This window comes from Anguilla rostrata, chromosome 7 (genome assembly GCF_018555375.3).
Source record: "Anguilla rostrata isolate EN2019 chromosome 7, ASM1855537v3, whole genome shotgun sequence".
In the NCBI taxonomy this organism is placed as follows: domain Eukaryota; kingdom Metazoa; phylum Chordata; class Actinopteri; order Anguilliformes; family Anguillidae; genus Anguilla; species Anguilla rostrata.
Window position 1 is genome coordinate 32,768,705 of NC_057939.1, and position 17,244 is coordinate 32,785,948.

The 17,244-nt window shown below is 40.8% G+C and overlaps 2 protein-coding genes across 7 annotated transcripts in view; one reads left to right on the forward strand and one right to left on the reverse strand.

Annotated features, from left to right (window-relative positions):
* Positions 1-17,244, forward strand: part of zfyve28 (zinc finger, FYVE domain containing 28) — a 258,613-nt gene that overhangs the window by 206,407 nt on the left and 34,962 nt on the right. For 5 of the 6 annotated variants that reach the window (XM_064341963.1, XM_064341964.1, XM_064341966.1 and 2 more), the window contains 2 exons: positions 10,102-10,218; positions 14,425-14,526. In XM_064341963.1, the coding sequence (XP_064198033.1) occupies positions 10,102-10,218; positions 14,425-14,526 (219 nt within the window). The remainder of the gene's footprint in view (positions 1-10,101; positions 10,219-14,424; positions 14,527-17,244) is intronic. The other variant, XM_064341965.1, reaches the window with a different exon arrangement.
* The window catches only part of LOC135258590 (uncharacterized), a 614,972-nt gene that overhangs the window by 19,297 nt on the left and 578,431 nt on the right, over positions 1-17,244 (reverse strand). The gene's annotated exons all lie outside the window — the stretch shown is intronic.

Below are 17,244 nucleotides of genomic sequence, written 5' to 3' on the forward strand. Positions count from 1 at the left end.
GACTTTGAGGCATGCTTGGGAGGTTGTGCTTGTGTTTCCCATCAGAGCAAACCAGGCATTTGGACAGAATGTCTTTGTAGTTGTACAAGTTCATAATTTCATTGATCTTACCAATAGCCCCAGGTATTAGTGGGACTGGGACTGGGTGGAACTGTACATCATGGGTTTTCATGAAGCGGTCAAGAGGAAGCATGAAGGGCCAAGCACAGAACCTTGGGGCCCCACACTTGTTATAGGCATGGGATGGGAACTGAGTTTACCCAAGAGTGCATGTTGTGTTCCATTTGACAGGCAGGATTTGAACCAATGTAGAACCACACCAAGGTCAATATTTTCCTTGAGGTGGCTCAGGCAAATGCCATGATCCATTATGCCAATTCAGAACTAAGATCAAGAAGGAAAAGAAGGACCCTGGGACACCCAGACTCAGCAGCTATGAGAAGATTGTTAACCACTGTTGATGAGTGCTTTCTCTGTGTTTGGCTTTTATCTGAAACCAGACTGGAAATCTTAACAGAGATGTCACGGGAACGGGGGGTTAGAACACAAATGCAGAGTGTACAAAACTCAAACATCAAAGGAAAATCCAAAAAGACTTTAATCACAGAAAGTAACAAAAAACAGGAAACCAAGGCAAGGCCTCGCAGGGCATCTCTCAAAAAACTCAAAAATAAAACTTCAAAACGCAAAACAAAGAAAATCCAAAAATGCGTAGAAAACAGAACGTGGGCAGAAACACACAGGGAGCTTTCTTAGGCGGAAACACACAGGGCAGAACACAATCAGAAACACACAAGGATCCAGCACCCGAGTCAGGGAAGAAAAGAACTTAAATAGACAAGACACTAATGAGACACAGGAGGGCACAATGCACAATCAGACCACAGAGAGGGAAGGGAAAACGAGACAACCAAAAAACAATAATTGAATAATTGAAAACAATAATACAATTAGACAGAGAAAAGGAACAGAACTACAAACTGAAGTGCTGCCATCTGGCGGCCCAATAAAGGAAACTCAGACAGACACAGAACCATGACAGTCCCCCCCGCCCCCAAGGGACAGCCCCTGACGTCCCAGAAGACTGACCTGGGGAGGGGGTGACAAACAGCATGGGACTAACAGGACAGGACTCGGGAATGGAGCACAAAAACAAACACAACTCGGGACTGGGAGCAGACAGGAGACTGGACTCAGGGCTGGATCACACAGGACTGGACTCGGGACTGGAGTACACAGGACTGGTCTCAGGACTGGAGCACACAGGACTGGTCTCGGGACTGGAGCACACAGGACTGGGGACTGGACACAGACGGGGAACAGGACTCGGACGCAAAAACACAACACCGAACTGACCAACACCTACACTGACCTCAAGACACACACTGAAACAGACTCAGACACCGAACTGAACACAGAAACTGAACTGAACACAGAAACTGGACTGAACACAACAGATACTGGACTGGACTGGACTAAAAACATGGACCTGGACTCAAACACTGAATGGACTAACACACAGACACGGAGCTCAAGACAGTATGGGGAACGGGACTCTGACAGGGCACAGAGGACAGAACTCGGACAGGGAACAGACCGGGAGACCTAACAAAAGGGCAGACAGAGAGACAAGCACACGGGGAGACACACAGCAAGGCTGACAGACACACTAAGGGACAGACAGACAGGGAAGGAGAGGGGCCAATTCAAAGACCGACACACAAACTGACAGACGGGCAGACACGACAATAAACAAGCAGACTGACTTACAGACAGGCAGGAAGACAGATGGGTAAACGGATTGGCTGACGGGCCGACGACCTGGGGACAGACAGACAGGCCAGCATACTGGCCGACAAACATGACAAATAGACAAGGGGGCAGGTGAACAGACAGACACATGAACATGGCTTAGGCGAGGTCTCTGGGCACTGGGTGGGGGCAGCGACGGCTTGGAAACACTAGGGGGCGCGAGAACACTAGGCGGAGCACGGACACTGGGGGACTCGGGAACACTGGAGGACTTGGGAGTACTAGAGGACTCGGGAGCACTGGGCAGAGCAGGCAGCTTCTCCTGCGGGACAGCGGGCAGAGCAGGCCCCTGCGGGACAACAGAAATAACAGGTGGCGGTGGCCCCTGTGGGAGACCGGGCAGAGCAGGCGGCTCCCTGCGGGAGACCGGGCAGAGAAGGCGGCCCCTGCGGGAGACCGGGCAGAGCAGGCGGCCCCTGCGGGAGACCGGGCAGAGCAGGCGGCCCCTGCGAAACAGGCGGAGGAGGCGGCCTCTCCTGGACTCGAGGCGAAGCGGGAGGCCTCTCCTGGGCGCTGGGCGGAGCAGGAGGCCTCTCCTGGGCGCTGGGCGGAGCAGGAGGCCTCTCGTGGGCGCTGGGCGGAGCAGGAGGCCTCTCCTGGGCACTGGGCGGAGCAGGAGGCCTCTCCTGGGCGCTTGGCGGAGCAGGAGGCTTCTCCTGGGCGCTTGGCGGAGCAGGAGGCTGCTGATGCACTCTGTGCTGGGAAGGCAGCTCCTGCGGGGCAGCGGGCTGTGCAGGAAGCTCCTGCGAGGCAGCGGGCTCCAGCAGGACAGCGGGCTCCGGCACAGTGGACTTGGAGTATTTCTTGGCCAGAGGGGGCATATCCGCGGCCCCCCGGAGATACTCCTCCCAGTGAAACGTCGTTATTACTAGGGCTTTAAAGTCAGAAGACCCGTCAAGCCCGGAGTGAATCAGGCCGCCATGGAGGTAATCCTTCATGTTGTCCTTAAATAGCTGGCACACGATGGGCTGAGGCAGGTCCGTCTGTGCGGCCACAGCACTAAACTCTGTCGCGTAATCCAATAATGTACGCGACCCCTGACATGTGTCAAAGAGTCTGTCCGCCATCTGTCTACTGGACAGGGGGGCCTGTCCAACGGCAGAACTTGACCCGGAGGTCCTCCCAGCAACCACCGGCTTGCTCAAAACAGGCGGCATGATTAAACAAAAAAACAAACCTCAGGAAATGGGAAGAGGGGGAAAAAAACTCCGCTGGGTCCAGTACTGGCTGGATCTTTCTGTCATGGGAACGGGGGGTTAGGACCCAAACACAAAACTCAAACTTCAAAGGAAAATCCAAAAAGACTTTAATCATAGAAAGTAACAAAAAACAGGAAACCAAGGCAAGGCCTTGCAGGGAAACTCTCAAAAAACTCAAAAATAAAACTTCAAAACGCAAAACAAAGAAAATCCAAAAATCCTAAAATGCGTAGAAAACAGAACATGGGTGGAAACACACAGGGAGCTCTCTCAGGCGGAAACACACAGGGCTGAACACAATCAGAAACACACAAGGATCCAGCACCCGAGTCAGGGAAGAAAAGAACTTAAATAGACAAGACACTAACGAGACACAGGAGGGCACAATGCACAATCAGACCACAGAGAGGGAAGGGAAAACAAGACATAATAATTGAATAATTGAAAACAATAATACAATTAAACAGAGAAAAGGAACAGAACTACAAACTGAAGTGCCGCCATCTGGCGGCCCAAAAAAGGAAACACAGACAGACACAGATCCATGACAAGAGACTGTTTGTGGACAGATGTGTCTGATGTTCACAGGCTACAACCATCTCTGTTATTTTAGTAAGGAAGGGAAGGATGGATACGGACCTGGAATTTTTAGGATGTCATGTTCAAAGTTGGGCGTTTTCATCAGGGGGTTATTGTAGTAGATGCAAATGGCACAACCACTCTCTCAAGGGACTTGTTTGTCAGTTTTCTATGCATTCCTAATCCAGTACAAGAGAATGAGGTGCTAGCCAAGTTCTCCACATCAGTAGTCTACAGGACAATTTACACCTGTTTACTTTAAGGTCAACATCATAAATCTACAGTGCTGTACTCCTGTCTTCAAAAAAGCATACAGCAGTGGTGCCAAAACTTTCCACTTTTTCAATTCAAATGCTTATAACATATCTTATGTCAGAATAAGAATGTGCATAGTTTACATTTGCACGTATATGGTCAGTTTTAGGATATAGAGTAAACTTAATTTGAATTTAATGTTAATGTCATAACCAACCTCATCCCATCTCACAGCCACTGCTTTAACCTCTTAGTGTACATGCCAAATCTGGCCAATCCTTTTGCATTTAGGGGGTACCCTATTTAAAGCTTTATAACTACAGATGTGAACAGCACAGAGACTTGGCTTATATGAAGCAAGACATTCTTACCATTTACAATACTAACTTAGATTATTTCTTTCTAAATTGATGAATATAAAGTGCTACTAATTTAATTGTTTAGGCAAAAAATCAAAAATCTATTTGCTATTTTTTCGTTTATACTGCAGGTGAAACTATACATATCCTGGATTAAAAACTCCTTGACCACAAGTGCGTCAAATCAAAGGGTAGATACGCAGAACTACTAAAGATCTATGAATCAAAAAGTAAGCAGTGTACCTATCCAAAATGTCTAAATTATGCATTGCTGTAAATCACAACATAATCATTTATTTCACTACAAATCAACTGTTTGACTGAAGAAACTCACTGTTGCATCATTTTCAAGTGGGAATTACAAGCTTTCCGTCAGTACAGTGGTCTAAAATAGTTAGGGGTCCAGAAACATATCCAAAATCTCTCCAAAAATGAATAAAATGCTTTTTGTCCTTTATAAAGCATATAAATTAGCCCCTTATGAAGGTTTAAAGTTACAATCTCGAAGATTTCAGTTTCGTTATCTATGGCGGTGCCCATGGCGAGAAGCGGTAATTGCAGGTGCGTTTTTGGACCTCACTTCCCATAGATTCAACCCGATCCAACCATTGTCGCCTGTGTGACGTCAGTCAGTTGGCACCTGGGCCACGCCAACTATAAAACTTATTATTTACTGAATAAAAAATGGTTGTTATAAAAGTAATGTTATGTACATACTCATTCATTGTCTATCATTAGGCTAACTTAAACTGTCTTTACACTGCTGAGCCGGGTTAAAATGCTGTAGCAGATCTGGGATAGAATTAGTGATGATCAATTTCCACACAAGTTCTTTATCCACCTTTTGCCCGGTATGAACATCTTCACACTGCAGAGAAGAATTCGTGGGATTCGCTGTGGCTCGTGAATTATGTATTTCGTGCACAATAAACAGTATTTTTCGTGAATGACTGTTGTGTAATATTTTTGAAACAACTGCCTTACAAAATGTTACCCCTGGTGTTTCTGGTTTTGCTAGCTAAACTGTTCGAGAATAAAGCTGAGCTGGGTGTTAAATTAGCAATCAGAACAAGAAGAATAAAACAAAAACAAAGGAGATTTCATCAAAAGGGCATCAAGGCTGAAGGAACATATGAGGAAGCATAATAAAATAATAACAATGCTAATCCATACTGCCGTATTCTTTTATTTAGTTTTCTCTGGCTTGACATCTTTACAGAGAAATCAGACCCGGCTCTGATCCACGTATACCCCAGCTTTATTCCTATCATTATGATTACTGATGAACTTGATGTCAATGTAAATAACAGTAACGTTAAGGCCAGTTCAGATCAATGATTCGCAACGAGACAAAACGGTTTTAGAATGTTGCAGAGAAAACTGCAGCGGTGTGAACTGGTTAGTAGCAGAGCCATTGCCTGCCCCTTTAGTTAGCTACATTGCAACGTTGGAACAAGGTAGCATTGCATCCGAGAGACGGTTTGCGAGGTCGGTACCGGTCAGTAGCGTTAGCTAGCGTTTTTTCTAATTGTTAGCTGACATTAGATTGTGTTAATTACATTAGCTATCTAGCTAACGCAATGTTACCTTATATGAGAGATGGATACTGTTCGCAACCTTGTCTAAACTAATGTTGCCTTTCTTGACATGGTCCGGTAGCTAGCGTTAGCTGTGCAAATAGCTATGTAATTTAGTAACGTTACATTGTCATCAAATGTAATACGAAATCTACATCAACAAATAATATGACCTCTCATGTTACACAAGAACCTTTTAGGGTTCCATAACTTTCTCTTATTGTAGCAGACACCGGAAAAAACAATACGCCGCTCACACACAAGTGAGTTGAAGAGCAAGCCTGTTGCGTTAGCTCCGCCTACCCTCTCTGGCGGACCAACCACTGAAGGGTGATGGAAAACGCGTCACTAACTATGCGCCGTTTGTGATTTTTTCCCGGGAATGTCGCCACAGACACCCAGTTCTTTAATCATAAATTATAATAATAATAATAATATAAATTAATATAATAATAGGCTCAATCACCATTGTGTTACCTAATTTGGCGATAGATAGTGATTTAACAGACATTTATTTTAATGAAAATCTTCGAGATTATTACTTTAAGATGAAACATTGATATCAGATTAAAAAATAATACAAAAATATTGTCACACAATGTAGTACAATACCTAAATGTGTAATAATTAACTCTTGTTTGTATTTCTATACTCTGTACTCTCATATGTTTTCTTGTATGGGGATGGGAGGACATGAAAACAATTTTCAACCATCCACCACGTTTTGGCAATGTTCCAACTCTCACGTCATCACTGTTGCATGCATCACAAAAACTACTAAACTACCAACGAACGCTTACATTACAGTGTGAAATATCCTCATTATAGAATACCACTAACCTATTTAAAGACACTCAGTTAAAAAAATAACATATATAAAGGAAATATTTTGAGCAGTAGTACATAGCAATGAATGAAATATTACCTGTGTTCAGTAGATAGAGACAGAGACAGTAAATCAATGATACAGTTCTATTCGCTTCTTTCTTACTCCAGCAAACAATGTCAGCTTTGTCTATCAGCAAACATATGGCTTAGCTATGTCCAGAAGTCCACAATAATAATAGTATTTTCCTAGAAAGCGTCTTTTACTGCTACCACAGAGTGAATACGTAAGTGAATGCGATGATGAGAAAACATTCACTTATGCTGACCTATAAAACGCTATTTCAAAAACAAAATTAGACATGTTATACATCGTTAGAAAGCTTATACTCACACCTACTGAATACATTATTGTCAATCAAGCCAGACTGTACTAAAAATGGCGTGGTATTACGCATAGCTATTTTGGAAGGTGTCACAAATGCGCGTATATTTCACAAACGGATTGTCCAAGACAATATATGACCACTCAGTCTCAAAATAGACATCTCTACCCGTAAAACCAATGGTAAGGTTGTATATTTAGTCCCAGATATTGATTGTATAATGACATGGTATCATTTTTTAAAACTTTGTCTCATTTATTTCGTTATTCAGTTAGCAGCGTTTTCACTGCTGTATTGACATATCTTAGGGCTATTGTCGGTTTTATCTTGTTGCTATGATGGAATACGATTTTTGAGTGGTAGGCTAAAAGAATATTTTTATGAATGCCCAGATAGACAATATTGTCCATTATGTCATGGGTGGGGGGTGTATTTGCAAATGAGACTTCAGGGAGGGGGTGCTTGTTAAATGAACGACCAGAGCGACAATGGCGGTGCTGCGAAACTCCGTATTCGGCATTGTTGTCGTGTATCGTCTACTAATGAAACTAAAACAAAGCGTTTCTGTTTTTAAAATAATACTTTGGTTGCAGTAGCACTGAATGTCTGAGTTCAGCAATCTTGGGATGCCGGTGTGCCAACCACTAGGGGCTTTGCACTAAGAGGTTAAACTAGCAGGCTATAGTACTATATCCCAGCAGTCCACACCATTAACCCCTCCAATGTACACCATACTGGGCCAGCATCATTAACCAGAAGTCACCAGTCTATACTAGTCTATGCCATAGGTTACAGGACAATGCTTCTCCACATTTCATTTCTCAGACTTCAGATTTCACCTAAGCACCAATTTGAATTATTTCAATAACACCTTCCTATTCCTCCTGAGCTGTTGTTTTCTTCTGCAAGTGCCCCAGTCAGAGTATGGAGTCCCAGTGGGCCACCCCCTCTTCATCATACTGTATAGGCAGAGGCAGAGTGCAGGTTTATCTCTGATGCGTCTTTTTGTTCCAACCTCGATTTACAATTTCTCAATCACTATTTCTTTAACTTGCATCTCCTTGGCAAATTCCCAGCAGATATTTAAATGCCTTGATCACTAGTCGCAGAAGTTATGTGCAAGAATAAAAGACAAGATAATATGTGATTGCAAATACCCCACACAGTTTGAGAAGTAAACTGCAATTTTGCTGAATGTATTTGCTACCAGCTTTAGTCACTTTTTTGTAAAGCCCGACCGATGCCAGATTTTTGGGTCCGATGCCGATCCCGATTTTGGAGAGTCCTAGCCTACCGATTACCGATGTTTAGACCGATATTTTGTCAAAAAGTGCAACATTTTCAAATCAATTTTAAAAACTTATATTTTATTAAAGTTTCTATATTTAAGAACATTTAACTTATAAGCAAACAAATAAAAATAAAAATTTACACACACAGAACTTTTTAGATGAAAAAATGCAAAAGATGATATTAAATTATATATATTAACACCGTCTTTAAGTGTGTGAAATCAAAATAACTCCACACCTTGCTTTTACTCCTTTCTTTTCCAGCCATCTATAAAAGAATTAATTTTTAAAAATCAGTTTTCCAGTTTCAAACATGTATTTTTATGAATATTAGTATTATTATTGTTGTTGTTGTTATTAATTTGTTATTATTATTTCTTTGTATCTATTCTCAGTAAATTAATTATATTTTCTTATTTTATTCCTACTACATGAGCTCAAAGAGTAAGACTTTATCTAGCGAGCTTCCCTGTCCATAAGAATTCGGTGGTGAAAATAACTACAATGCGATCTGACGCGTGACTAGATGACATACTCGCTCGCAATAATGCATTAGCTATTGACACAGCCTCATTATTTCTTATTATATATTTTCAGTAAGTTACATGAATTATTTTCTTATTTTATTTCTACTACATGATCTCAAAGAGTAAGACATTATCTAGCGGAGCTAATGAGTGAATCAAGTGTAACGTTAGATGAAATTAAATTGACTGGATGAAATACGTGAAAAAAACTACAATGCGCTTTCGTGCAGGTTACCCGCGCTAACTGTTGGTTGATTCACTTCTCCAACAGCGATCCTTCTCTCATGTTATTACGACAAAGCTAGATAACATGGCTTAAAATGATCCACGTTAGAAGTGTTTTATCTGCGTTTTTACTGTCGGGTTAGCTCACTACGATGACACGTGACTAGATGACACACTCGCTTGCAATAGCGCGTTGGCTATTCACACAGCATCATATAGTAGCTAATATCATTATCTCAGATAAAAAAACAAATTTGTGATGCATTCAATCACCATTTTATTTTGGCAGGTTATTTATTTGAGAATACAGCGATGTCCTCTGGAAATGTAGATCCTACGCTGCTTATGTGCTCACTGCCACTTCAGAAAGGCTTGCTAGCCAGCTAGCTTGCTAAAGTAAACCAAATATGTTAGCTAGCTCGTTCGCTTGATAATGAGGATTGATAAACATAGTGGTCGTATAAAAGCATTTAATTAAAAACTTTCACTAAATATATATACCTTTATTGCGGCAATCGAATCTGTGCAGACAGGTCTTGCAGTGGAGAATATTGGATGAGGCACGAGTGACAAACGTCTTATTACGGAAGTAGCGCGTCAGCTGTATTAGAGCTCCCTCTATTGGATAATTATAGTAAATAGCAATTACAACGTTCAAACAGACAAGTACAGATAAATAATCAATGTTTTTTTTGTTTATTATACTTATTTAAAAATCGGGACACATCGGCTGCATAACTGCCGATCCCGATGTCGTCAAAAAAGTCAAATAATGGCCAATATATCGGCCAAACCGATACATCGGTCAGGCTGTACTTTTTTGTTTACCTAAACTTCATTTCTGACAGGGAATTGTTTCCATTATCTGTGTTTTTATCTAGTTGTTCAGAATCAGACTGAACCAAATAGGATAACAGTTGTCAAAAAAGTGGGTGCAGTGATGGTAATGCCAGTAGTAGTGTAATAGTTCCAGTTTTTCCCAGTGGTGCACAAAATCAGGCAGCACAGCCAGTAAGCTGTGCGATATCTCCCCATGTCTGTTGTGTTTTTCCCTTGCTTCCACAGGTGTTGCTGACCAACTGCAGACCAACTATGCCAGTGACCTCCGCAGCATCCTGAAGACACTGTTTGAAGTCATGGCAACCAAGCCTGAGATGGAGGACCAGCAGAAACAGAAGAAAGGTACCCACTGGGGAAAGCACCAGATGCAAATTTTACTGTCAACAATAATAATATTAACTGTCATTAAAACATTTTTATACATTGAAATCATACATTACCATTGTATGATTTACATGTTGTGGCACCGTACTGGGTGTGACGGTGCAGGCGGGGCGGCACAGAAATACACAGACCGGAGGTTTGGGGAAAAATAGCCCAACAGGGCTCTTTAATTAAACCAAATTAAGCACGCAAATCAAAGCCGTACTCAACAACAAAAGTTTCTTCTTTAAATTAAATTAAAGTAAAGTAAAGTAACTGAAATTAAGGTAATGATGACCCGGAGACAGCTTAGGGGATCCCTCTTTAAAGCACGAAGAGGGATGTGGTCCCGCGTCTCCGCTGGCTTCTGCAAAACAAGTACACATTTACAAACAGATATTTCGCCGCTCTGTTGTAGCCCAAAAACCCCCTCTGCTCAAGGGCGACAAAGGCCTCCTCTTAAGCTCCCAGCGCATTTCCCTGGAGTAGCGGCAGCTGTGTGGCCTCATTGACTTCAGGTGTGTTGAATGCCAATGAGGGAGTTGGGGAATTTCCCGGTTGCCGCTCTCCAGGGTCCTGTGGCTGGGCTTCACAGAGTGGTGCTGTCCTGGGTCCTGAACAGCGGGCCTGGTGGTAGGTTTGAGCTGATGAATATCCGGCTGGGAGGGGCACTGCGGGGGCATGCCCCGATCCACGCCACAATGTATATACACTCTTGGGGAAAAAAATGGGCCAAGCCCAAAACAGCAAAAAATTAAGCTTTTAATGGTCTTAACAACAAATCATTGGTCTGACAATTATCAAGAATTAAACAAATGCACTCCTGAGACCTCCTGTGCCACCATTTGCTTGTTTGCACCATGCTGCTGCCAGATATACTGTAGATACTACAAGCATTGTTATTCCTGATTAATTTTCCTGTTGAACTCAATGGAAAAAAATATTCAGGATAAATAATGCTTGTAGTATCTACTGCATATCTGGCAGCAGCACGGTGGTTTGAGGCTCATTTTATACCTTGGTCTCTTGATGACTTAAAGCCATTTAGCCAACAAATGTGTTCCATACTGTATCAGCATAGTTTACAGCTGAATCTAGTCCCACCCCCCAATTTCCATAGAGATCCATTCAAATGCGGAGAGTTTTTGTATCGCTTGTAGGACAACCTGAAAATAAGATATCCAGACTCTGATGATGTTGATAGGTCACAGACATCAGGAAGTCATGGCATGCAAGTGATATGCAACCAAATACAAAACATGACTCTTTTATTTGACATTATGTTAATTTGTCTACTGTATAACTGAATTTCCCGGTTTCTAGCTTTTCCCTGAACAGCAAATAGTGGCACAGGAGGTCTCAGGAGTGCATTTGTTTAATTCTTGCTCATTTTCAAACGTATCATTTGTTGTTAAGACCATTAAAAGCTTAATATTTTGCCATTTTGTGCTTGGCCCATTTTTTTGCCCAGGAGTACACTCTCGTGCACAGAAAAATTCCACAGAAAAAACTGTGCTTGTATTACATTGTAACATTTTAATATAGGCTTGTAATGGCTAAAATTGTACTTGAAATTCAAATTGAAACAGACTTTGATTATATGTTTAAAGGGAGGACATATTCCTTTTTATTTTTTTGATAGAAGCCTTCTTGGGGATTAAGGCCTATTCTTTGAAAAAAAGTTTGAATGAAATATAAGGAATTTTTTTATTGTTCCCTCATTTCTTTCTTGCCAGTTTGAAGTATCTGTGGCAGTGAAGTTAGTGCCATGCCACTTCCATTCTATCTAAGGAGAGAGCAATGTAGTTGAAGTTGATGTTTCTGGTCCATCCCTCTTGTTATCTGAAATACGCGCAGTAGTATTGTGCTTTACTCAAATTTTCCCAATTTGTATTTTGCAAAGACAAGCTCCTGCACATGAGCTGGGAGCAGTTTAGAGCGATAGGGAGACACAACATCCCTTGTTATATTGAAAAGTTGCTTGAAACACTCATTGGGGGTCAGATCAGGTATTTTAGAGCCACATGAGCCAGTGCTGGGTTTGTCATTAGCCAATTAGCTTTAACTCTAGGAAGGATGCATTTTTTTAACCACATTCTACCGCTATGCTGATGGCCAGTGGCATCAGACTTATCCAGTATTACAGCATCGATTTATGCACCAGCAGCAACCTAATTTCATCAGGATTACAAACCATATATAGAAAAACTTGAAATAAAGGACACAAATGAATCAATTTTAGTGTTTGCATTCTAAATTATAGTGGTTTTGTTATATAGACAAAGGGAAAATGTAGCAATGCGTATTGCAGGAACACTGAGAAATGTGCATCATGCACATTTTAGCACTTTTTTCAGTGTTCTTGTAATATGTAAATATTGAGCAAAATATTGTACAAAGCACAAAATGTAAAATTAAACAAATACAAAGTTCAATATTTTTTAAAAGTAATTTCTTAGTTCATTCAGCACATTTCTCCCTCCCTTCTCTTGAAAATGCGCTTTTACATAGCCTATGCACCATCAGTCTCCTCTTATCAATTCCACAGAGAACGCACAGCTTTAGTGGTTTGCTGGGACCACACGCACACAAATTGGTTATTTTCCACGCAGTTATTGTGTAGCTATTCTGTTCGGTTTGTGCAAACTCTCAGTTTCAGTGAAAACCCCAAAATATGTTGGTGGCATGATCTCTGCAGAGTTATTTCTATTTCTATACTTCTATAACTACAGCATCCACAATTACTCATCCCCACCCTAAAGACTTCATCAACTTCACCACAATTGCAGTGAATGAATTTCGTGTGATTATATGTCCAAAATTAGGTTTGATTGTGCTTTATTGGGAAATTCCTGTCAAAGAACCAGTCCTTTAATTGTTGAATATAAAACACATTTGCACCTGTTATTGTCTATTCTCTTGCTTGGGGTTATATGAAAAAAGAGCACAGACTGACTGTATTTCTTCAGTGAGTTGATTTTATTTTATTTTTTTTATTTAAAAAATTCAGTTATTTTAAGCCCACATATTTAGGCAAATCGTGGAAGGAGATGATATAGTATTTATACCGTTGCAGTCATTTTAATTTTATAGTCCCCAAAGCTCCATGGCGTCGCTCTGCTCTATCCAGTGTTAAGGGAAACCGTCACTCGATGTCTCTCTATAGGTGTGTGTGTGTGTGTGTGTGTCTAATTAAGAAACTTGCGCTGGCTTCTGAGCGAATGGTATCAAAGAGGTGGGAAGAAAAGATCTGAATCCAAATAATACTGGCCAAATTCAGGAATAGAACACATTTGGAGAGAACATATTATTTGAGTGTTGCTGAATGTGGTATTTGTATTGGGAACCATCCCTAATATGGACAGTTTTGTGAAGGCTTTTTATTATTTAATGTTTATTTATATAATTAACAATTTCCATTGTTATATTATGTCAGCTGAAATTGGATGACTACCTTTAACTAACTAGCACAATGGATAGCAAAAGAGAACACTTTTCAGCTGTTCAAATAATAAAAGTTTTTTTTAAATTTCAAGCCTGTCTTTGTTATTTTTTTGAAAATGGTATTAGTGTGCAGGTCTTCAAGTCACTTGCACATTTTATTTTAAGTCTGCCAAGATGCATCCATCCTTGATTTTGGAATAGTTGAATTAAAGTACTTTTCTACTCACAGAAGTTATCAGAATTGTCCCCAATAGACTGAGGAGGAAGCTGTGATTCATGCAGAATCTTGTGAACTTGTCTAGAACTCCTGATACCTGTGCATTTGCTATGCAGCTCATCTCAAGAGTCTATTAACATCGCGGGGAAGACATTTTCACTCAAGATTATCTGCATTTGTTTTTTCCCAGTGTGGACTTTGAAAGGTACTTTCTGTACTGACCATGAGCTTCACAGATGTACAAAGGCTTCATTTTTTTCCTATCTGTAAATTTGACTTCTGGTAGTACATCCATTGGCATGTAAAAGGTTTCAGACAGTCTGTGTTTTTACTAGTCAACAGAAATGTTGTAATTCTGAGAACACTGGCGGTAGACTCAAATGTGGTTACCACAAATTCTTCATTGTTACTCAAGGTGTGTGCTTGTAGTTCTTGAGGAACCTGACCATTGTGGTAAATATTAGATTGTCCACTGTAATGAACAGCAAAGTAACTGTTGAAATTACTACTGGTATATCACTCAGGTCCAGGCCTGTGTTGTGCGGTTCTGGAGGACTGTGCCTTGTGCCAAGAGACTGTCACCTCCTCAGAACTGGCAGCCAAAGCCCGGGAGGGTCAATTTGAAGGTAGCTTTCCTATTCATTCCTCTTCTTTTCTTCCTCATCGTACACATCTTCTTTTCCTAACTGCTCTTCCTCCTCTTTCTCTGTATGCCCATGAAGGTTTCCATTTGTTTACCCTCTAGAAACAGTCTTACACCTCAGTGGACCTGTAAGATATATGCTTGGCAGAAAATGATACATTTAGCATTTTAGAAGGTCTAACAGAAGTAATAATTTGATATCTGTGCTTACTACTGAAACACTCGGTTTCTGCCTTTCTATGTCTGAAATTGAATCCAAACTCAGTAAGTGCTTTTGTAAACTGGGTAGCAGACAGGCAGTGTCCTCTTGTGTTATCTCTTCCAAAATCTGGAAAATGTTTATGCAATTATTTTTTCTTTATTTAATATCTTTCCATTCAAAATACTGTGGATCAGAAAATTAATTCAATGTAAACTATATTCTTCTCAAACTGTTCATGACAGAAGTGATGGAAGAGACTAGTCCAAGAATTCTAACACTATTCATTAGTCAAAACCGGTTTAATTGCAGAATGTATACTTTGTGTGAACGTGTACAGATACATTACAGAATATATACTTTTTGTGAAAGGCTATTGGTGTAGTTTACATTTATATGTTGGCCACCTCCAAAAGTCTAATAAAACTTTATTTCCACTTTGACAGTGACCATATTGGTGAATTATGTCAAATGTTTCTGTTTGTTAGCTTTCATTAACGTTACCTAGCTAATGTCAGCTGTTCAGAAGTTTCTGGATACTTAGATGTGTACAAAAATGGCGTGGGTAGTCACTGAGACAAAACATAATTATTAAACATAAAAGGCAAATTAAGGCTGCTGGATAGCTCATTTGGTAAAAGTGCCACAAGCCGTGCATGAGCAAGCTTATCAAATTCAGCCCATGCCAGTGACAACTGTAGCCAGCATCCCTGCCCCGGCAGCACACAATTGGCTTCATGTCACTCAAGGAAAATGTAGCAGGGATTTAGTCGACGGTGATAGCAGTGTTCATTGCTTGAGTGACCCCTGTTGACTGTCCAGGTCTCTGTGGCTTGTGCACACGTGTGATTGGATCTCTTCCACTCCTGTGTGGCTTATAGCTATGGTGTGAAAAGGAAGCAGATGGTGGCACCATGTGTTTCGAAGGAGAACCACAAATTGTCTTTTTACTCTCCCTAGCTGGCAGCAGGGGTGCATATGACACTTGTACATAGTTTGCAAATTGGACCTTCAAAATTCAGGTGGGATTAGAGATGCCAAATTTTTTATATCACAATTTCTAAAACAGTCTGGGTACCAAATTAATCATAGAATGCTGCCAAGTTATGGCTAAACGTTTACAAATACGTTTTACAGAACCTAAATAAGCCTTTCCCCAAATAAATGCTTCCTATGGCTATCCCACATTTATTCAGGAAACTTGTACTTATATACAGTGAGCTCCATAAAATTTGGAACAAAGACATATTTTTTTTTGTTTTGGCAATGCACGTCACAATCTTTGATTTTGTGATCATACAATTTGCATGTGGTTAAAGTGCAGATTCTCAGCTTTTACAAAAGGGTATTTTTAAAAATGTTGGTTTCACCATTAGAAATTACAGCACTTTTTTTATAAATAGTCTGCCCTCTCCTGGGCATCATGTCTGGGACAAATTGCTTCACATGTGTTTGTGATTAATCAGGTGTTTAGTTGTTTCCTTAGTGAAGGTATATAAGAGGTTGTTTGTCTTTGGAGTCTGTTACTGGTGTTTTTCAATATGAGGAACAGAGTTGTGCCGATTAAAGTCAAATAAGCCATTATGGGGCTAAGAAAAACTGTCAGAGACATTGGTCAAACCTTTGGCTTTCAAAAATTAACTGTTTGGAACATCAATAACAAGTATAACACTGGTGAGCTCAGTAATCACAAATAATCTGGTAGGCCAAGGAAGACCTCTACAGTTGATGACCAAAGAATTCTCACCATAATAATGAAAACACCCACCCAAGACTTCATAAACTACCACTGGTTAGTTGCAAAAGCTGGACAACCAGGTTACAATGTGCTAAGAAGTACCTAAAAGAGCCTTCAGAGTTCTGGAAAAAAGGTCTTGTGGACAGATGAGGTCAGGATTCCCTTGTACCAGAGTGATGGCTAGAACAAAGAGTGGAGACCAAAAGGAAGGTACTGTCCAAGATCCAAAGCATCCCCCCTCATCCATTAAATGTGGTGGGGGTGTTATGGTTTGGGGATGTATGGCTGCCACAGGTACTGGCTCACTTATCTTCATAATGATGCAATTGCTGATAGCAGCAGAATGAATTCTGAAGTGTACAGAATCATCTGCTGAAGTTCAACCAAATTCCTCCAAACAATGATGCCAAACCTACTGCTAAAACAAAAACCTGTAACACAGTTTCTTGACTTGCCAAGTCATTCACCCAGTCTGAATCCAATCAAACGTACAGTATGTGTCATATGCTGAAGAGAATACGTAAGGCAACAAGCCCTGAATCAAGCAGGAGCTGAAGATGGCTGCAGTACAGGCTTTTCAGAGAATCACCAGAGAAGTTGATGCGCTTGGTGATGTCTATGGGTCACAGACTTTAAGCAATAATTGCATGCAAAGGATATATAACAAAGTACTAAACAAGACTACTGTAATTTACATAACATTAATGGGTCCCATAAATTGTGGTGCCTTGAAATGTGGTGGCAATGTATAAGAAATGCTGTTA